Consider the following 20,869-nt stretch of genomic DNA (forward strand, 5'->3'; position numbering starts at 1 on the left):
AGACCTTATACTGAACACACCGTTATATTCACTGCTTTTGTGAAGTTAGGAGTGTGCGGTGCAGGGGGGCACCTGACAGAAAGCAGAGTGTGGGAAACTGTAGGACAAAGGACCTGTTTCGTTTTGTTTCAAAAACAAACAGCGAGGGAGGGACGGACACACGCAGGCATCTCTAGAGGATTTTTAGTCACGGTGTGTGAACCTTACTTGGATTCTAGTGCCAACGAACAAATGTATTTTTAAGAGGTCTTTATGTTTTAGAGAGACAGCTGGAAGGTTTTACAGAGAAAATCCGAGGTTTGGGATTTGCTTCAAGATGACCCGGAGTTGGGGGTTGGGGGGAGCTGGGGGCACATGGGGGCGGGGGGAGAGCCCATGGGCCGCGTCTGTGCCGGGTTCCGCATGCTGCCGTGCGCTCCGGCGTGTCTTGGAGGCTTTTCGTAGTAACGTGTTCATCATTTTTACACGGGTCTCGTTCCAGAATCAACCAGGGTAAATTTCTGAAATGGGCCGTTCGTTGATCTGTATGTAGAACCCTGTTCGGTTGCGTCTGTTTACTACAGACAGCGAGGCAGGGTGGGAAATCGAAGTGTGTGTGTCCGTATCAGCTGTAGACCCTGGGATCCCACCCACGTGGTGGTGGGCTCACGCCGTGACGCCTCAGGATGTCCTTTCCCTTTTGAAAACCAAAAATCGGTGTTTGATGTTAGCGTGCGCACCTCCAGTGGTTAGCGCGGCAGGACGTTGTGCGGCCGGTGGGCGCTGACTGTGTTTTCTGCTTCCCAAGGACTTGGAAGAGCAACTGGACGAGGAGGAAGGCGCTCGCCAAAAACTCCAGCTGGAAAAGGTGACGGCAGAGGCTAAAATCAAGAAGATGGAAGAGGAGATCCTGCTTCTCGAGGACCAGAACTCCAAATTTATCAAAGTAAGAGAGTATTTCCGTTACAAAGTGGATGCACTCACTGGAAGGGGCATCCGGCGGGAAATTCTCAAGAATTCGGGTTCATTTACGTACTTTTCTCTTCTAAGGCTCTACGTGTATAGATTTCTAAAGACAAGAACTGTTTAATTATTTAAATCCACCTCCAGACGTTTGATGTGCGCGTCTCGCATGCGCTGATCCCTGCTCGGTGACCAGGCCCCGTCATCCCCTGCACCAGCCGCAGGGCTCCCCCTCTGCAGAGTGGTGGGACCTGCTGGGGGGTATGGGGGGGGGCACGAGCACCCGTTTTCTGAGCAAGACCAGGCCCCCGAGGGGGGATTTGGAAGGCCTTCTCCGAAGCAGTAGGTTCTTTGTCCTCAGGAAAAGAAGCTCATGGAAGACCGCATCGCGGAGTGCTCCTCTCAGCTGGCTGAGGAGGAAGAAAAGGCCAAAAACTTGGCCAAAATCAGGAATAAGCAGGAAGTGATGATCTCGGATCTAGAAGGTCAGTGTTTGGGGTCGGAGAAACGGAGGCCGGGCCCCCGCGGGTGTTTCCGTACCCCCGACAGAGCAGTAACTGACGGAAGACGCGCATGCCGGTTGATCCGTTTGGATCCAGTTCTGACTGTTTGCAGTTACCGTGTCCTGCCTCGCCTGCAAGCGTTCACGACGGGCTTTCGCTCCTTTGATTGTAGTTAAGGTCGCTCCCCGGGCCAGACCCTGGCGTCTACACTGCAGGAGGAGGGCCCCGGGCCCCGACTGCACCTTCTCAACACTCTGCTTTCTTAGTGGCTGGAAAGCGAGCGGTCGTTTAAACCCCTGCCCAGGGTTTTGCTGTCTTGTCGTTGAGTATAGACGAGGGAGGATGCCGGGGTGAGGGGTCATCATAAGCCGATCTTGCCGGAGCGGGGTTCTTCTGCTAGGGGAGGACCCAGGGTGCACGCACCTGCTCTTCACACCCGTGTGATCAGCCTGTGCCGGCCGGTCGGAGGACCGCCGTGGGGCGGGAGGGATCCCCGGCGTGGTTGAGGAGTCCCTGGGGAGCTGTGGCGGGGAGGGCCGCAATCACAGGACCCTCTGCCTGCACTCCGTCCCCTCCCCCTAGTGCCTGGGAGCTGCGGTCCTGCTTGCACCCCGGGGAGGGGGCGTGGGGGTGACGGGCAGTCCGCAAACGTGGGCCCGGCGATGGATGCAGCGTGAGAGGGTCCGGGTCACTTCCCACAAAGGGACATCCTTAAGAACCGCCCCCCCAATATCTTCCCCGAAATTCCATCCTCCCACTGACTTCTCTCGCCTTCGATTTGATGCTAACGGCTGTGCGATGACCTGCTTTTGAGTCAAATGGCTGGTTTTCGACTTCAGTCGGTTTGTAGTTTGAATTTGTTCGTCCGGCGCACCGTTCGTGGGCGTTGAAGAGCTTCTCTCGGCTCTGGCCTTACAGAACGCCTAAAGAAGGAAGAGAAGACGCGTCAGGAGCTGGAAAAGGCCAAGAGAAAACTGGACGGGGAGACCACCGACCTGCAGGACCAGATCGCTGAGCTCCAGGCGCAGATCGACGAGCTCAAGGTCCAGCTGGTCAAGAAGGAGGAGGAGCTACAGGGCGCGCTGGCCAGGTCTGCGTCCGGCCCCGCGCTGTCCCCTGAGCCACCCCCGCCATAGGCCGCGCCCCCCACCGAGCCCCTCGCGTCCGGGCTGGGCAGAGACCCGGGGCCGGGGGCACGTAGCCTCCTTGTCGTGGGTATGACGGAGGCGCCTGGGGACCCGGGAGTCCCTGACTTGCATCAGGTTAGCAGGAAGCTCACATAAACCAGCCGGGGGCTTCACACGTCAGATGCCTGAGTCGTGTCACGAGGTCCCCAGAAATCCACCCCAGAAGACATTATTTTACCATAGCAAACGTTTTGGTTTCTGTATAGTAGAAATGAATTTCACGGTGCGTTTTAGAAGTCGAGAGGACATCCCTTTTCAGAGATGACCCCCCATTTGTTGTTCAGTTCTAAAGCATTCCCTTTTAGAATGGAAATTACGGATACTAAGTATATGTATAACCACTTGGCTCCGTGGTCATAATTTATTACAACCGAGTACATCTCGTAACAGAATTTTCCTTCCAGTCATCTCTCACAGTCGGTCTTAGTTTGGCCAGACTCTGCTTTTCCTCTTAGAGGTGAGAGCTAGAATCCAGGGACACAGCTGTCCACACGGGCTATCCCGTCCCCCAGCGCCCCTTCCCTCGACTCCAGGCAGCGGGTCTGCCAGCACTGAGCCGAGGGGGGACGGCGGGGGTGAGGGTGGCACGTCGCGCCTCCCCCTGCGTCCCAGGAGCATGTCTGGATTCACTGTAGGCCGGACACTTTGGCCTGGTGCCACCTTGAGCGGTGTTCTCGTTCTGACATTTTGCTCGAGAGGGAACTTTTTTCTATTCTGATCGTGAAAATGAGCCTGTCCTTCCTTTTAATGGAGAATTGTCGCCCTTTGGAGAGGGGGCTGGGCTCGAGTCCGCTGCGGGGTCTGCTGCTCCTGGCTCTCGGGGGGGCGTCGCCCGGACACGGTCCCTCTGGGTGTCTTCACAGGGGGGACGACGAGACGCTCCACAAGAACAACGCTCTCAAGGTGGTGCGGGAGCTGCAGGCCCAAATCGCCGAGCTCCAGGAAGACTTCGAATCTGAGAAGGCTTCACGGAACAAGGCAGAAAAGCAGAAGAGGGACCTGAGTGAGGAGCTGGAGGCTCTGAAGACAGAACTGGAGGACACTCTGGACACCACCGCGGCTCAGCAGGAACTCCGGTGAGTGGCGCCGGGCGGAAAGGCTCCGGACGTGCTGGCCATCCTTGGGAGGTGCAGGATTTGTTAGTTTGGCTGTTTCTCTCCCTACGGCAGGTGGAACGGGAACAGAATAGCCGGGGTCAGAAACCATCCAGCATGCGGGGGGAGTGAACCAGCAGACGGACGTGTGCAGGGCGGGGTGGGATCCCGCGGGGCAGGCGCGCAGCCCGGGTGAGAGGCCTAGAGAGAGGGTCACGGGGACGGGAGGGCCAGACGCAGAATGGGGGGAGATCAGGGGCGCTCAGGCTGCGGGCGGGCAGATGAGAAGGGAGGTACGCGCTCATGCTCACAAAGAGAGAAGGGCGAGGGCAGGTCCCCGGACAGGAGTGCGCGTTGGGCAGAGGCGTGTGCTGTGTGACTGGTGAGCCGACGGCCCCAGGCACGGGTGCGCGCAGCCAGAGAAGGTGCACGTGCCGAAGCCCCAGCTCACCAGCCCCCCCAGAGGTCACAGGAGAGCGAGAGCGGCAGGCCGGGGAGCAGGCCGGGCAGAGGGGCTCCCACGAGCCACTGACGGGACCTCCCACGTGGCTGCCTGGGCCTCTTCTCGACCGTCCGCTCCCTCCTCAAGGCTCGAGCTGCCAGGGGCATGAGGCCCCCCCGGATGCCTTGGCCACTAGACGTGGCTGGCTGCGTGCACAGGCGTGCGTTCGTGCACACACACGCACACCGGCCGGGGCTGCTCCGGGCTGTCCTCCCGGGAAGGCCTGGAATAAAACAGGAGGCGCAGAAGACAGGTGTGGGCAGAGAGGGAGGAGACGACCTGGAGCCCCCAGGAGGGAAACCTGGGGGTGCCCTTCCCTGGAGGACAAGGGTGGGCTCACCAGGGGGCGTGGCCGGAGAGTGACGTCACGGGTGTGCCCGGGAGGCGGAGGTCAGGTTGTGGGTGTCGGGGGTGAAGAAGCAGAGGCGGGGAGCCTAACGATGTGCCAGGGACTTTGTCCGTGAATGCACGTGGAGCTTGCATCCCCCGAGACAGCTGGGGGGAGCTCTGCTGGAGCCCGTCTGAGCCAGGCAGGCCTCCCCGCCCCGAGTCCCACCCCAACCCCCCGCAGAACAGCTCTGCTGCCGGCAACGTTAAGTTCTGGTCTTCTCTGTACAACGTCTGCTTTCAAAACCTGAAAACCGCTGAACTAGACTTTGTTGAAATACCCGTTCTCAGCCGGACTTTTGGCCACAATAGAAAAAAAGGCTCTGATCATTTCTTCCGTTCACTCTTGCCAAAAAATGAAAAAGACAAGCACACGTGCATATTTAATAAAACCACGGCCGTGCGCACCTCTCGCTGAGGAACCCCTGCCCCCCAGCCGGTTCGTCCCTGGGCATTCTGAATCCCGGGGGTCGCGGGACGGTCACCGTCCTCAGCACATCCAGTACCTGCAGCGGACTCGGCGCGTCGCTCTCGGAGGACTTGCCCGGAGAGCCGAGGGGCTGCTGGCTTGATCAGCCTGGATGGGGGGAAGGAGGGCTGGTGGGAGTTAGGAGCGGGACTCTTCCCCGGAGGGACGGTGCTCAGACGGCAGGAGGACTGCTACTGCTGCTGCTTCCACGGAAGTGCTGGTCACGCGCTGGGGTGAGCTGAAGTCACCAGACGGAGTGTGTCTGCCTGTCGGGGCGTCTGTCGGGCCCGGCGCTCGCTCCGGCGTCCGTCCCCCTCTGCCGGTCCCTTCGTCTCGAGGAGACCGCGGGGACGGGGCCCGACCAGCAAGCTTGCGGCTGAGCCCGGCTAGACCAGAGAACCTTCGCTGATCCCTTCCATCCGGCTGCCCTGTGACCCCAGAGCCAGCAGCCCCCGGGCCCCCCAATCCACTGGGAGAGGGAGGAGAATGTGCCCACGGGGTCCACCCCCAAGTCACTGTCCCGCTCACGTGTTTGGAACCATAGAGTTATTCTTCAGGAGGGTTGGCAGGTCACAGCTCCTCCGTGTCCTGATGTCCTGCAGCCCTGAGCAGCTTCGGTCTTTACCAAGCCATGTGCTCAGATGGACGGGTTTGTGAAGTCTCTTCTTAGTTAGCGAAACCACCTCGGTCTTTCAGCCTACCCACCGTGTGTTAGAGCAAATCATAAAAGTACTGGAAAGCCACATAAAGACACTTAACGCTCACGCGATCTTTAGTCCCCAAGTTTAGGTTAGAGGAGACCTCCGTTCATCTCAGGACATTCAGAGCCCAGGCTCTGGTCCCTCCAAACTCCAGAGACCTTGTATGTCCGGAGTGGGGCCCCTGCGCCTGCCTCTAGTTTCCTGTCCCTCCTCCCAGCCTCAGCCACCTCCTGATGGAGTCTTGGGAGGGGGTCCACCTCCCAGGATGGTTAGAGTCCCGTCTTTGTCGGGACGCAGTGTCCCGACTCCTGGGGCCTTGGCTGCCCCTTAGCTTTTGAAACCTCTTCAGATTCACCCTTTCCAGTTTCGCTGAGAGGTCAGCTAGCGCTGTGGCATCTCGCGTCTGCCAGGCAACCAGGCTGCCCAGAGCAGTCCGAGGCCCGCGTCTGATCGTCGTCACAGGCCCAATAATTCTTTCAAAGGAATTAACGTGATATATTTTCCGTGACCATAACAACATCCCGAATGTACTGAGGGCTGTTACAGGCCAGGCCCTGTGCCGGGCGCTTCCCACGTGCGAGTCTCACAGCGGCCTCCCGAGACCCTAGGGTGCAGATGGAGAAACCGAGGTCCAGAGTTCGAGCTGTGCGAGGTCCCGGACTTGGCAAACGTGAGAGCCGTAACTGAGCCCACGTCTGTCAACTCTGGGGAAAGCTGAGCATACTTAAAACCAAAACAGCACCTTAAAAATGTTCTTTTAATTCAGTCTCGGTCACCTGATTCTGAGCTGCTTTCTCTAAAAATACGTTTGTCTAGCACCAAGCGCGAACAGGAGGTGGCTGAGCTGAAGAAGGCTCTGGAAGAAGAGACGAGGAACCACGAAGCTCAGATCCAGGACATGCGGCAGAGACACGCCACGGCCCTGGAGGAGCTTTTGGAGCAGCTCGAGCAGGCCAAGCGGGTGAGTGAGGCAGGGGCCACCCGTGTCCGCGTCCTGCGGGAAATCGCCCTCAGAACCCACCCCCCCCGCCCCGTCCACTCAGTACGGATTTACTCGGACACTCCCGGTGGCTGCCGACCTCCAAGAGCCACATGCCCGTGGTTGTGTGTGTGTGTGTTAATAAGTGGGTGGGTCCGGCTGCCCGTTGCAAATCCCACACTCCTCCCAGGGTGTCCCCCCACCAGTGTCCCCTTCCGACGATGAGCTCAGAAACCTCGAACGGTCTGACGTCTCTCTCGTGCTGCCAGCCAGTCCCCGAGTCCTGCTGGTTTTTCCCGTGCCCCTTAGCCTCCCCTCCCCGTCCCTCCTCGCCCATCCTTGCCCTTGGTCTGTCTCAGGCCACTGTGCCTGTTGCCGCCCCTGTCTCACGTCGGCTTCCCGTCCTCCCACCGGCTCCACACTTCATCTCGTGCAGCCTCTGACCCCTGGGCAGATGAGCCTTCTTCCTCGTTATTCCCCATACTCCTCCCCTGCCCGTCCACATGCCACCTTCTGATTTGTGCGCTCACAATAGCAACACCGACGGACGTCGGCATCTGTGTGCGTCCGTCGCCACGCTGAGTACTCGACGCGCGTTGCCTTTGACTTTTACTACAACCTTGTGGGGCAGACTCTGCTGACGGGGTTCGGAGATTACCCAAGGGTCGCACAGCCAGTAAGCGGCCAGTGAGAGGGAAGCCGGGGAGTGTGGCCCTGGAGCCCCCACGGAACCCCCCCTCCCCCGCCGCACGGCCTCGAAGGCCCGTCCCCAGTCCCGAGTCCTCCCGGGGCGGCCCCTGCAGGGAGCCAGCCTGTTGTGAGCTGCCTTGCATCAACGTGTGTGCCCTCGTCTGACACACCGCATTAGTCTCAGCCCGGCAACAAGACTCGCAGCTCCTTGTTAAAAATAATTCTCTGAACTAACAGAACGTGTCTTACACCAAGGGTAACGTGAATGAACGGTGGCACTTTGGACAGATGCGCCATGTGTCGCCCCCACGCTGGGCTGACAAGGATAAAGTCCATGGTGCAGTGAGCCCCTAAATATCTGGGTCTCCCCGCGCCCCCCAGGCAGCGTGCGCCAGGGTGTCCCTGCTGTAGAAACTTCACCCTCCGAGAAGAACGGAGGTTTTCATTCAGACGCTGATGGCAGACCACGGAGCGGGCGCGATCCCACCAGTGGAAAAAGCAGCGCCTTGTATGGAGTGTTCTAAAAATAGCACATTTCTCTTCCTTCGCCTCCTAGTTCAAAGCGAATCTTGAGAAGAACAAGCAGGGCCTGGAGACCGACAACAAGGAACTGGCGTGCGAGGTGAAGGTGCTGCAGCAGGTCAAGGCCGAGTCCGAGCACAAGAGGAAGAAACTCGACGCGCAGGTGCAGGAACTCCACGCCAAGGTGTCGGAAGGGGACAGACTCCGCGTGGAGCTGGCCGAGAAAGCAAACAAGCTCCAGGTAAGCCCGGGGCAGCGTGGCGCTGGGCTCTGCACGGGCCCCCCCCGCGGCAGGCACGCCCCTCCGCAGGCCCTGGCCAGTGTGAGCCGCTCCAAGTTCACTAATACTTGAAGAATGGACGGCGTGAGGGCGCCCGGCCGGCTCAGCCAGAGGAGCACGTGACTCCTGATCCTCGGGGTCGTGAGTTCAAGCCCCACGCCGGGTGCAGAGATGGCTTAAAATCAATAAGTACCATTTTTAAAAACTAGAGAAACCAAAATCAGGGGCGCCTGGGTGGCTCAGTGGGATAAGCGTCCAACCCTTGATCTCGGCTCAGGGCAGGATGGACTTGCATGCAGCTAGGAAAAACGATGCAGCAGATGAATGTTCGTTAGGAGAGATGTACGTTCTGTGCTGCTGAGCTAAAAACCAATCACAGAACCGCGACTGTCGGACACCCAGGACCCAGGACAGCCCGCGGGTCAGTGACTCGCTGGGCCGACTCCCGGGACACGGCGCGTGGTCGGCTCGTGGCCGTAGTTCTTACAGTGGAAGGATTAACAAAGCAAGTGAATAAAGGGGAAAGGTGGGGGGCCCTGAGGACACCGCGTGCGAGCTCCCGGCAGTCCTTTGGGGGGCAGGCCCACCCGGCGCCCCGTTCCTCCCGCAGCGAGCTGGGACGTGCGTGGGGAAGCTCGCGGGGTGGTGGGGGGCTGGCCCCGTGGGCCCCTCTGCCTGACACACGCCAGTGTCTCAGATCCCAGAGGGGAAGCGGGTGCTCAGCGTAACGCACGGTGTTTACACCAGCCACCTCGGCACAGTGAGCCTTTCTATTTTAGGGAATGGCAGGCGCTTTCTGGAAGTCTAGGTTCCCACACGCCAGCCACGGGCCCTTCTAAGGAGAGCAGTCCCAGCCTCCTCTGTTAACTCTTTGCTGTGTTCTCAAAAGAGAAGATGTTAAACGGCGTTAGCGCTCCCCCGTGTTACCCTGTGTGGCGGGGGGGCGAGCTGAGCCTACGTCCGGCTCCTGGGGGTGGTCTCCCCTTCGATCCGCACACCGCGCCCCCTGGGTGAGTCTGGGCGCCTCAAAGAAGCGGAGGAGGGCGCTGGCCTCTGGTGACTCCCCTGGCAGCTCCCGGAGCCCGGGCGAGGTCTCTGTCGAGTCCAGAGCTCTTCACCACCACGCTGTTGCCAGGGCCGCGGACGCGTGGGCTCTCCAGAGGCTGTTGCTAAAATGAGTACAAACAGAAATGCCCTTGGCTGGGGTCACGTGTATAGATATGTCCTGGCTGCGCCTCCCCTTTGCTAATATGACCGGGGGACAAACCAGAGTGGGGAGGGGGGAGTGTCCCGCTGTCCCTGAGGAAAGATTACAAAAGGTCTTATACCATGGGGATTGGGGGGGGTGGTTACCACATTATTCGTGAAATCTGACCATAAGAGATAGCTGAATATTCATGATAAATCTATGCCAGCAGATCTTTAAGCCTCAAAAGTAGTTTGGACTGAAGACTACGGAGTTAAACTTCTTTGACTCTCCATTATAATAAAGTTTTCAAGTTCTATAAAGATATGAATGTACCGCCCCACCCCCCAACCCCGCCCAACACAGGATTAATGCATCTTAGTGTGAAAAAGGACCAAGATCCAACACCTGCTGATCTCAGAGCCTCTTCACGCAGCAAAGCAATCCCTGGGAGGATTTAGTGTTCTTTCTGTCCCTTCGGGATAGAACAACAAGATGGTAAAGCAGAGTCAGGAGAACCCCACTCCGTGTGTGGGCTCCGCCGTTCTAATCCTCCCCGTCTGTAGTCCCGCAGCGGCTGGCGCCGTGCCTGCCTCTTGGGTCACTGGCAGCAGGTAGCAGGCGCTCCGTGATGGAAGTCTTCCTTAATTGGGTTTGGCAGTTTGCAGGATCACCCCCCTCCCCCGAATACTGCTGTTTGTGTGCATTTAAGAGTGGTGAATGTGGACCCTTCCTATCTGCTTACTGATGAACTGAATCTTGTACTCCTTGCAGAATGAACTGGACAATGTTTCAAGTCTTCTGGAAGAAGCAGAGAAGAAGGGTATTAAATTTGCTAAGGATGCAGCTGGTCTTGAGTCTCAACTGCAGGACACACAGGTAATCTGGGGGGTGAGGGCCCCTGATGGTAGCCCTGTTGTGTCTCGCGTCTACAAGCCGGTCCCAGAATGGCTTTCTGATCATCTCTGGTTTTATGCTCAACTTTTATTTGGAACCGTCTTGCTACTAAGGAAATCTCCGAAGCTCGTAACTCGACGCGGAGCCCCTGGTCCCTGCTTCGCACCATCAGGCACCGCCTGGGATGCGGTCCAAGCAGCCATCCTCTTGCGCGCACAAGCGTTGCTGGCCATTTGCACTAAGACTGTTTTCTTGTGGCTGAAATTCCATGACCCTGACCTCAAAGAGAGTCCCTACCGTAAAAGGACAGGTTGAAGCTCGCTAAATCCTATGGTTAAATCCCGTATCAAAACGTGCCTTGGGAGTGTCTTCCAGTCCAAGAGAAATCAGGATATTGAGTTCGATATAAAAATAACGTAGCATTTTTTTCTTGGAGTTTGACATCTTCTTTGTATTAAATTTTCTAACTTTATAGGAACGGGGATTTGCTAGATGCTGGGGATACAGGGTAAAAATCTCAGACAAAGAAGGTGGGCGTAATGGGGGCTTACGTGGTGACGAGGCGTATCCTGGTCAGCACAGAAAGCCCTCTGCGTGCCTTTGAAAACTTTCAAGTCTGAAAGTAAATGGGAAAGACACGTTTGCATTAACATTTTAGAAAAATGAGTCTGGCAGAAAGTATTAAAGGACAGACGCTGGAGGGGCGGCCCGATCCTAGAGGGGGTGGTAGTGAGAAGTGCCAAGTTGCCTGAACTAAGGGACAGGGGAGCGGAGGGAGGATTTGCCAAAGCGCAAAGATGCAGGAGGAGCAGGGAAGGCGGCCCGGGCGCCAGGTGGACAGGGCTGCCGTTCCTCAACGACCAGCATAACGCAGTATTTCCGGTAGGAGCGTTTATAAAATTATCACATGTGTCTCTGAATCCTTTCCGTCTCTTACTGTCACTGGGTATTGCGCACACACCGAGGCGCTCTGGTGTTCGTGACGTGAAGTTGTTTTTTTATAAGAGGTGTTTTTATTTTGGTGCCTGATGTGACTTCAGTCTTGACCTCTCACGAAAACAAACAGGAGCTTCTCCAGGAGGAGACGCGCCAGAAACTGAACCTGAGCAGCCGCATCCGGCAGCTGGAGGAGGAGAAGAACAGTCTCCAGGAGCAGCAGGAGGAGGAGGAGGAGGCCAGGAAGAATCTGGAGAAACAAGTGCTGGCCCTGCAGTCCCAGGTGCACGCGCGCCCCCCCCCCAGAAGCCGCGCTGCGTCGTCCCATCTGCATTTGGGACAGTTAATTAGGTTGCACTAAATTAAGCCCAAGAAGGGTTTTTCCCTTGACCCAGCCACATGCTGATACCACGCTGGTGGTTATGGTGCCAGAAGCATTTAAAATAAAGCCCTAGGACCGTGTCCGCCATTCAAATCAGTCATCCCTTTGTGGATTATTAGCTAAGAAATTCAGTTACACTCGAAGGTTCGTTTGCTCAAAGTCACACAGTGTTGATTTCGAACTCACCTTCTCTCTATTCCTCACCTGTAAGCATCAACGGGGTTGTTTGACGCGCATCTCTCTTCCCGTAAAACCTAGCTCACGGACACCAAGAAGAAAGTAGATGACGACTTAGGAACAATCGAGAGTTTGGAAGAAGCCAGAAAGAAGCTTCTGAAAGATGCGGAGGCGTTGGGCCAGCGCCTGGAGGAGAAGGCCCTGGCCTACGACAAGCTGGAGAAGACCAAGAACCGCCTGCAGCAGGAGCTCGACGACCTGACGGTGGACCTGGATCACCAGCGCCAGATCGCCTCCAACCTGGAGAAGAAGCAGAAGAAGTTCGACCAGGTGGGTCCCCGGCGCCGCATGCGGTCTCCTCCTGGCAGCGCCCTCCCTTGGGTGGCTTATGGTTTAAAATCATCTGTAGAAAGTTGGAAAAGGAGAGAAGCAAAAAGAGATAGGAGAACAGCCCTAATCTGGTGCTGTGCTTCACTGTAAGTCGGACACGCAGAGAAGGCAAAGTGGTTCTGTCGCTCTTTAAGCCGCTATCCGCATTAACCCGCCACCGTCCCCCCCCCCCAACAGCTGTTAGCGGAAGAGAAGAACATCTCCGCTCGCTATGCTGAAGAGCGAGACCGCGCGGAGGCGGAGGCCAGAGAGAAGGAGACCAAAGCCCTGTCCCTGGCCCGGGCCCTCGAGGAAGCTCTGGAGGCCAAGGAGGAGTTTGAGAGACAGAACAAGCAGCTTCGGACAGACATGGAAGACCTCATGAGCTCCAAGGATGACGTGGGGAAGAACGTGAGTAGCCCTGGGGACCAGTCCTCGGAGGGGGGCAGGTGACTCCCCACAAGCGCCTGATGGGTCCGGGGGCGTCCAGGCTGGCGCGTAAGGAAGGGGGGTGACGTCTTCAGGGAGAACCTGTCAGATTCTGTGTGGTCTGTTCTCGCAGCAGCGCTGACAGATGGGGAGGCCTTGTTTACTGATGGCACTTTCATGGGTGCTCCCCGCCCTCCCCTGCGTCCTGGCGGGGGACGCTGAAGAAGGCACGTCCTCGGCCCCGAGTCCCAGGGAGTCACCAAACACGAGTACCTCGAGGGCCCCTCAGACCGAGGGCAGCGGGAACCCGGAGGGGGGCTGGAGGCACCTACAGCTCTCCCTGACCCCGGCCTTCCCGGTCGAACGCCCTGGGCACTCATTCACTGTCTGGAAATGTCTGCGGTCCTGTCCTTTCACCGCACACACACTCCACGAGAACTGTGATGATTTTTATGTGCCCCATGCCCCTCCCTTAGGTGCATGAGGTGTGGAGGATGGCGAGGCGAAGCCAGGCCTGGGGTCAGAAACAGGTTTGGGGCTCGGCTCTTCCCCCCAGCTTCCGTTCTCAGCAGGAGAAGCCACTTGATCTCTTGAGCCCAAGTTATGTCATCTGCCCAATGGACAGGATACCTCCCCTGTTTCATGAAGCCACAACACTATGCTCTTTGAAAAGCATAGCGTCTCATTTTCATGGGATGTGGGCGCCCCGGCCCCGTCATAAAGGAGGGAAGGCCATCCTACCTTCCCGTTGGGTCTCCCGACAACCCGGTGCCTAGTGGATCAGCCCCTCAGGCAAGAGGTCGCCTAGAGCAGAAACGGCCATGATTACACAGTAAAATGTAGAGCAAGACTCCGGTTACTTTCGTTGTGTTTTTTTTTTTTTTTTTAAATCAAGTGAGCTCTCCGTCCAACAGGGGTCTCAAACTCAGAACCCCGAGATCAAGAGTCAGACACTCCCCCATCTGCGCCAGCCAGGCGCCCCGTTGTTTGCTCGTTCGTATTTGTCGTTCGCTAGAATCATCAACAGTCCCATTGACTCCACAGACATTGTGCCTAAGAAGCAGCAGACGCTGCAGAGACGCCAGGGCCTCCCGCCCTACCTCCTCCTGCCCCCGTGAGCCCCAGAGGGGAGGCAGAGCGCCTGCACCTGAAGGGTGTCCCGGGGGGTGGAGGCACCTGGCCCAGAGAACTATGTAGATGTTTGCGATGGGGATCTTTGTCCAGAGGAAGGCCAGGCCTCTGTTTCCCCGCACCCTGCTTCCCTGACCTAACTCACCTTACTATTTGGAATTTCCACGTGCGTTTTTGGCCCCAGCCACCTTCCCCACGGCAGGACGGGATGTCCTGAGTGCCTTGTACGCACAGACGGCCGGCAGATGGCCAGTCAGCAGCCCAGTTCCTCTGACACCGCGCTCGTTCCGTTGTTCTTTGGCTCGTAAAGTTCGCTCCGCTTCAAGGTCATCGGCAAACAACTTAGTGGTTATGGGGCGCGTGTCGATCAGGAGCTCCGAACTGTCCTCTAAGTGGCATTCTCCAAAATGAGGAGTGGCACAGGCCGTAGCAGGAGAGGGAAGGATGTGTTTGACATGGGGGGGAAGCCGGCCCGGGAGGGACCAGAGTGGCCTTCGAGCCACATGGGGGCCTCTGACAGAAGACACAGACGGCCGTCCCCGTCTGCGCCTCTGCCAGGGGTCATCTCTCCCCTGCTGCTTCCTGTGCTTTAGGTGCATGAACTTGAAAAATCGAAGCGCGCCCTGGAGCAGCAGGTGGAGGAGATGAGGACCCAGCTCGAAGAGCTGGAGGATGAACTTCAGGCCACGGAGGACGCCAAGCTTCGCCTAGAGGTCAACATGCAGGCCATGAAGGCCCAGTTCGAGAGGGACTTGCAGACCAGAGACGAGCAGAACGAAGAAAAGAAGCGGCTCCTGGTGAAACAGGTAGGTCAGAGGCAGCGCGGCCTCGGGAACAGGAACCTGCTCGTTCTCGAAGTCCGGCTGTGGGTCAGTATCCTGTTCGTTCACGTCAGAACACGTTAGCAGGAGGAAAACCAACGTAGTTGAACATTTGGTCTTTAAAGTTTAGTGTACTTGTTTCTGATTTTCTATTTCCTTATTTGTCAAACACCACCACTGCTGCTTACGAGCCAGGAAACTTCTCGGTAATTACATAGCCCTCGGTGGGACCTCAAGAGACAATGCAGTTAGGTTCAAGGTCGGGGAGTCTTAAACGTGTGGGTGAAGGAGAGAAGCCGCCACGGCTGACGAGGGGACTCCGCATTTCTGAAGTTCAGATCACATGCCCTCATGAAACCACTCCTCAGAGGGAAAAAAGCCAGATGATTCTCCTGTTTTTGTTTTTTTAAGATTTTATTTATTTGAGAGAGAAAGAGCATGAGAGTGGGGGGCGGGTAGAGGGAGAAGCAGGCTCCCCGCTGAGCAGGGAGCCCGATGCAGGGCTCGATCCCAGGACCCCGGGATCATGACCTGAGCCAAAGGCAGACATTCCACCGACTGAGCCACCTGGGCGCCCTCCTTTTTTTGGTTTTAAAAAGTTGCCAGGCACTTACGATTTGTATACTTTTCTGAATGTATGTGAGATTTCTAATTTGTAAGTTCACTTTCAAAACTAATTGTGGCTATTTTGACAGTCCCTTGGAGTTGGTGGTATCAAGTCTTGGATCTGGGATAGATCTGTTTCATTATTGTCAGGCACTAGTATTTAATATATTAGCCATTTCTTGCTAGATAACCAGTGACCTCAGACTTAGTGACTCAGAACAGCACTTACATAGCTCCCAGTTTCTGTGGGTCTGCAATTCTGAATCCACGGGGCAGGTACATCGTCTGAAAGCCTGACTTGGGCCAGAGGACCCACGTCCAGGCTGGCTCCCCCCCACCCCCCCGAGCCCGGGGTCCTGGTCCGAGACCTTGGCTCCTTGCCGCGGGGCCGATCCACAGGCCCTTGAGTGTCCCTGCAAGAGATGTCTGCCGGCTTTCCGTGTGTCGTCACCTTGGCTAGGAGCCCGAGGTCACGGACTCCGCCTTCCCGTGCTCCACAGTAGAGTAGCCCGCGGGAATGGTGCATACAAGGCATTACCGTTCAAGACCTCCCTGAACACACTTCAGCTCCAGAGAGCTGCCACAGAGTCACCGTCTGGATGCCAGGCCGCCTGTCCCTGCGAGGGGTCCCAGGGTATGGCCGGGCCTGACCCGATGCTGTCCACCAGGTGCGGGAGTTGGAGGCGGAGCTGGAGGACGAGCGGAAGCAGCGGGCGCTGGCGGTCGCTTCCAAGAAGAAACTGGAAATAGACCTGAAGGACCTTGAAGCCCAGATCGAGGCGGCGAACAAGGCGAGGGATGAAGTGATCAAGCAGCTCCGCAAGCTTCAGGTAGGTGACCTCCGGCCCTGCAGACCCGTGAGCCGCCAGGAGGCAAGCTCTGCAGCGCCCCCTGCCGGCCGGCTCAGCGCGCACACGCCGCCAGTCCCGGGTGCGCAGTGGGGTTGTGGCCCGGCGGCCGAGGATGGGTCAGCGGGCAGGAGGAGGGCACGCACGACTGTCCTGTCTGCAGGATGTGCAGGGCCCCACCCAGCACATCTTGGACGGTGCTGGCATGGTCAGAGGTGGAGCATCCGCCGGGGGGCTCAGGCTCTTAGGGCTCGGACAGCCTCTGGTGACGCTCAGCTTAGCCTGGAGCCACCCAAGAGGACGGTGGCGTTGGCCGCGGCCGTCTGCGGCCATGAGCTTTAGTCCTCTTCGGTCTGATTTAATCTGCACTTCTACTCAAATGACGTGCCAGTTGTCACTATCACCGTGTCAAGGGGATTTCTAGAGCAACTCCCAGTAACTCCCGGTTCTTGGCAGGACATCGCGGGCCCTCTCCCATCCTAGGCACAACTCCTCCGGGGCGAAATCGGTCGATGATGACAAAAGCTTTAGAAAACGTCCATTCCTTTGACCGTGGTGATTCCACATTTCAAGAATGTGTTCTAACAGAATATAGAGATGAGGAGAAATATTCATACACAGAGATCAGAGCTGAAATGTTGTTTGCCCGCCAGCCGGTTCGAGGCTGGGGATGAGGATGCAGTGATGGGGCCTGAGTCAGGAAGACAAGTGTGGGCAGCTTCGCTCTCGGCCACACACGTGTGTAGATGTTGGTGTATTGACAGGTAGATGACGTACTTAGGAAAAGGTTAAAAGTCAACTCTGCAGGATAGGTTTAGGAGGAATTTATTTGCTTCCTTATACTTTTTTAAAAAGCTAAGTACAAAGCTTTTATTTTGTGGAGTTAATTACAAAGGTCATGAAGCACACTGTGGAGAACATACATGACATGGATTTTATTTATGTACCAGCTTTAGGGAGAAATAATTCACAGGCCATACAACTTACCTAAAAGTGTTTTTTAGTATATTCACAGGGTTGTACAGACATCACCACTAAGTTTGGACATTTTGGTTCCCTCTAAAAGAAAGACACACCCGTTACCTGTCACTCCACTCTATCCACCGGGTCCAGTGCTAATCCCCCACAAATCTTTCTGTGTCTGGAGATTTTGCCTCTGCTGGACAGTCACGTAAATGGAATCATAACCTCTGTGGCTTTGCGACTGGCTTCTCCCCCTTACCGTGTTTTCAAGGTTCCTCCGTGCCACAGCATGAATTAGTAGTTTTCAGCTACTGTGAATCATGCTGCTGTGAACGTTCACGACCATCTGTGTGGACGTGTGCTTTCAATTCTTAGGTATACGCGTGCCTACGGTTGGAAGTGCTAGGTTCTATGGTAATTCTGTGTAACTTTGAGGAACTGCCAAACCTTTCCAGAGACTGTCCCATTTTGCATTCCCACCAGCTACGTATGAGTCCAGTTCCTCTGCATTCTCACCAGTATTTGCTATTACCCATCTTTTATAGCGATCCCAGTAGGTGTGAGGTGGTATTTCACTGTAGTTTTGAATTGCATTTCCCTAATGACTGATAATGAACATCTTTTCATGTATTTATTGCCCATTATCTTATCTGGGAAACCTCTCTTTCAGTCCTCAGCTCATCTTTTTAACTGAGTTATCTCTAATAACGGAGTTGTGACATTTCTCTGTGTATTCGGGATGCTTCTTGTGAGAGAGAGGATTTCCAAATATTTTCTTCCGTTCTCTAGTCTGGTCCGTTCACTCGCTCGATGGTATTGTGTACCGTACAAATTGTTTAGTTTTGATGGAGTCCAGCTTATTTCCTCTTTTGTTTCTTGTGCTTTTGTTATCAGATCTGTGTGAACTATTGCCTAATCCAAGATCCTATGTTTCCTCCTAAGAATTTTATACTTTTGGATTTTTTTTTAAGTCCATTGAGTTAAACTTTGTGGTATGTGTACAAACCCAACCTCATTCTTTTAGATACGGCTATCTAGTTGTCCCAGCGCCATCTGTGCAGAAGACTGTTCTTTCCCCCATTGAATTGTCTGGGCACTCCTGTCAAAAATTAACTGACCATAGATTTATGTGTTTATTTCTGGACTCCGTTCTGTGCCATCGATCTATACGCCTTTCCTTACGCCAGCATCACATAGTCTTGATTGCTGTGGCTCTTGTAAGTTTTGAAATTGGGAAAGGTGACATCTCTAGCTTTATTCTTTTTCGAGATCGTTTAGCGTTCCTTACAATTCCACACGAATTTTAGGATCAGTTTGTCATTTTCTGTAATGAGGGGGAGGGGGAGCCAGCTTGGATTTTGGTAATGTGCTGACTTACATGCATCAGTTTGGAGAGGACCACCATCCTAACAGTATTGTCTTCCAGTGCATGAACCTGACAGTCTTTCCATTTATTTAGCAATTCTTTTTTCAGTGATGTTTTATTTTATAGTTTTGATGTTCAAGTCATATACTTGAACTTAAGCTAAATTTATACCTAAATATTTTATTGTTTTTTGATGCTTATAAAAATTGCTTTCGTAATTTTTGGAATGTTTATACTGTATGGAAATAGAACTGATTTATGTATATTTATGTATACTGATTTTGTATCTTATAACCTTGCTGTACTCATTTATTCTTAAGGTGGATTCCTTAAGATGTTTAGTATATCAGATCATATTATCAGCAGAGCAAGCTGGTTATTTTTGCCTTTTTAAAGCCTTTCTAATCTGGATATCTTTTTGTTGTTGTTGTTCTTGTCTTGGTGTAATTGCTTTGACTAGAATCTCCATGACAGTATTAAACAGAGGTGGCAAAGTCAGACATTCCTGCTTTGTCGCTGCTCTTAGGGGAAAGCATTCAATCTTTTGGCCACTAAGTAGGATATCAGCTATTGGTTTTCACGGCTGCCATTTATCCGAGTTGAGGGAGTCTCCTTCTGTTCATTTTCTTAAATGTTTTTATAATGAAAGGGTGTTAGATTTTGTCCAGTGCTTCTTACCTGTACTTAGATGATCCTGCAGCTGTATTAATTCATTTTGGGGTTTCAAATTAGCCTCGCATTCCTCAGATAAATCCCACCTGGGTGTTGGGATATAATGGTGTATAAATATACACAGTGTATAATTCTTGTTATATACTGATGGATTCAGTTTGCCACTATGTTTGTAATTTGTCGCTGGATTTGTTGAGGATTTTTGCATCTATGTTCATAGATGGGATATTGTTCTAAATGTTTTCATGTGATACCTTTGTCGTTTCCACATATTTTTATATTTTCAATGGCTGGATATTACTTTTATGATCTGGAAAAAATACATGTTTAAAAACTAATAATGAAAACCACTCTAAAACCTTCTTCCTAATCTTAGGCTCAGATGAAGGATTACCAACGTGAATTAGAAGAAGCTCGTGCATCCCGGGATGAAATTTTTGCTCAATCCAAAGAGAGTGAAAAGAAACTGAAGAGTTTAGAAGCAGAAATCCTTCAACTGCAGGAGGTTTGTTAATATTCACTCATCCATTTGTTCAAAAAATGTTGGCCCCTGAAATTTCTCCAAGATCAAAGAATTATCTTACTGTCTTGGTAGCCTAGTATAATTTCACGACCCGTTTTAATAAAGTACTGGACCATCTTACTGGCTCAGTGCAGCAAACAGAGCGGTCACATTGTGGTACTGCTTATATATATATATATTCCTCTATCTGGCCAAAGGCCAAGGGGTGGCTTAGTAATTTTCCAGGCGACTTTCCAGGCCTCGTTCCATGTATAAGAAAAGGCAGTAGAGTTTAATGTTGGTAAGCATCAGGATCATTTAATCTTACTGCTGTAAGATTTCCTTGTTTTACACAGAAGCCCCATTCATGTGATACTTACAAGAGGAGATGTAGGTTTCATCGAGTTCCTTCGTGAATCATCTTGTGATCAATTCTTTCATTTCTCTCTTTTGTAAGTTCTCAGGAAGAGGGCCTGACGAGGGGTTCTATCAGTGGTAGGCACACCTGAATACATACATTTATTTTAACAGCTTTATTGAGGTAAAACTGCCAAAGAACTGCACATATTCAGTGTGTACACATTTCTGCTTATATAAATGATGATCAAAATTTATACCAACCTATAAGATAAGAGCAACTTAAGCTGAAATGTTATTACCAGTTAATATGAAAAGAAACTCCCAATACCACCACCTAGAAATGCTGGCCCTAGAAATGCTGGCTTCGGTGTTAACAAAGACGACTATAAATGTGGGGTAGAGCTTGCAAGAAAGGAAGGGAATGCCTTCGGTGTCAGGAATGGAGAAGGAACCAAAGACCAGCAGAGTAACGCTGAGCAGACCCTGAGCTTCCTCCGAAGGGCAGCTTGTGGTGTGGGTCCTTCTTTGTTTTCTATCTCATTGACTTCTTTTGCTCCTGTCTTCATTCCCTTTGGATTTTTTTTCTGACTTCTTGAGTTGCACACTCATTAATTTTCAGGCTTTTCTCTTGTCTGATTCTGCTCCTAGAACACTGTAAATTGCCCTCAAAGTCCTGTGTTCACTGTATCCTGCAAAATCTGGGCTCTCGTTGCCATTTAAATTCTAAATTTTTTTTTCAAGATTTATTTTAGAGAGCACGAGGGGGAAGGGGGCAGAGGGCAAGAATCTTAAGCAGACTCTCCGCTGAGCGCAGAGCCCGACACAGGGCTCGAACTCACAACCCTGAGATCATAACCTGAGGTGAAACCAAGAGTCAGCCACTCAATGGACAGGAGCCCCTAGTTCTTAATTTTTCTAATTTTGATGATGGTTTCTTCTTTATTTCATGAATAATTTAAAAATGTGGT

The 20,869-nt window shown here is 53.8% G+C and overlaps 3 protein-coding genes across 8 annotated transcripts in view; 2 read left to right on the forward strand and 1 right to left on the reverse strand.

The window, feature by feature from the left end:
- The window catches only part of RPL26 (ribosomal protein L26), a 225,024-nt gene that overhangs the window by 113,255 nt on the left and 90,900 nt on the right, over positions 1 to 20,869 (forward strand). The window lies entirely within an intron of this gene.
- The window catches only part of LOC102738858 (myosin-10), a 73,223-nt gene that overhangs the window by 45,017 nt on the left and 7,337 nt on the right, over positions 1 to 20,869 (forward strand). For both annotated transcript variants that reach the window (XM_081805730.1, XM_081805731.1), the window contains 13 exons: positions 788 to 925; positions 1,304 to 1,427; positions 2,364 to 2,535; positions 3,496 to 3,708; positions 6,602 to 6,746; positions 8,011 to 8,217; positions 10,217 to 10,321; positions 11,406 to 11,558; positions 11,916 to 12,164; positions 12,402 to 12,614; positions 14,357 to 14,569; positions 15,859 to 16,020; positions 19,416 to 19,544. In XM_081805730.1, the coding sequence (XP_081661856.1) occupies positions 788 to 925; positions 1,304 to 1,427; positions 2,364 to 2,535; positions 3,496 to 3,708; positions 6,602 to 6,746; positions 8,011 to 8,217; positions 10,217 to 10,321; positions 11,406 to 11,558; positions 11,916 to 12,164; positions 12,402 to 12,614; positions 14,357 to 14,569; positions 15,859 to 16,020; positions 19,416 to 19,544 (2,223 nt within the window). The remainder of the gene's footprint in view (positions 1 to 787; positions 926 to 1,303; positions 1,428 to 2,363; positions 2,536 to 3,495; positions 3,709 to 6,601; positions 6,747 to 8,010; positions 8,218 to 10,216; positions 10,322 to 11,405; positions 11,559 to 11,915; positions 12,165 to 12,401; positions 12,615 to 14,356; positions 14,570 to 15,858; positions 16,021 to 19,415; positions 19,545 to 20,869) is intronic.
- NDEL1 (nudE neurodevelopment protein 1 like 1) overlaps positions 1,426 to 20,869 on the reverse strand; it is a 61,812-nt gene continuing 42,368 nt past the window's right edge. Inside the window, exons 9-10 of one of the 5 annotated variants that reach the window (XR_014140627.1) lie at positions 19,922 to 20,046; positions 12,504 to 13,436 (exon numbers count right to left, since the gene is read on the reverse strand). Coding sequence is in view for 3 of the 5 variants with exons in the window: in XM_081805733.1 (XP_081661859.1) it covers positions 2,281 to 2,368 (88 nt within the window). In the remaining 2 variants the exon portion in view is untranslated. Of the gene's footprint in view, positions 2,369 to 10,897; positions 10,956 to 12,503; positions 20,047 to 20,869 lie in introns of those variants that run through there. The other 4 variants (XR_014140626.1, XM_081805733.1, XM_081805736.1 and 1 more) reach the window with 4 other exon arrangements.

The sequence above is a fragment of the Leptonychotes weddellii genome, chromosome 15 (assembly GCF_054177405.1).
Source record: "Leptonychotes weddellii isolate Sample4059 chromosome 15, ASM5417740v2, whole genome shotgun sequence".
In the NCBI taxonomy this organism is placed as follows: Eukaryota; Metazoa; Chordata; class Mammalia; order Carnivora; family Phocidae; genus Leptonychotes; species Leptonychotes weddellii.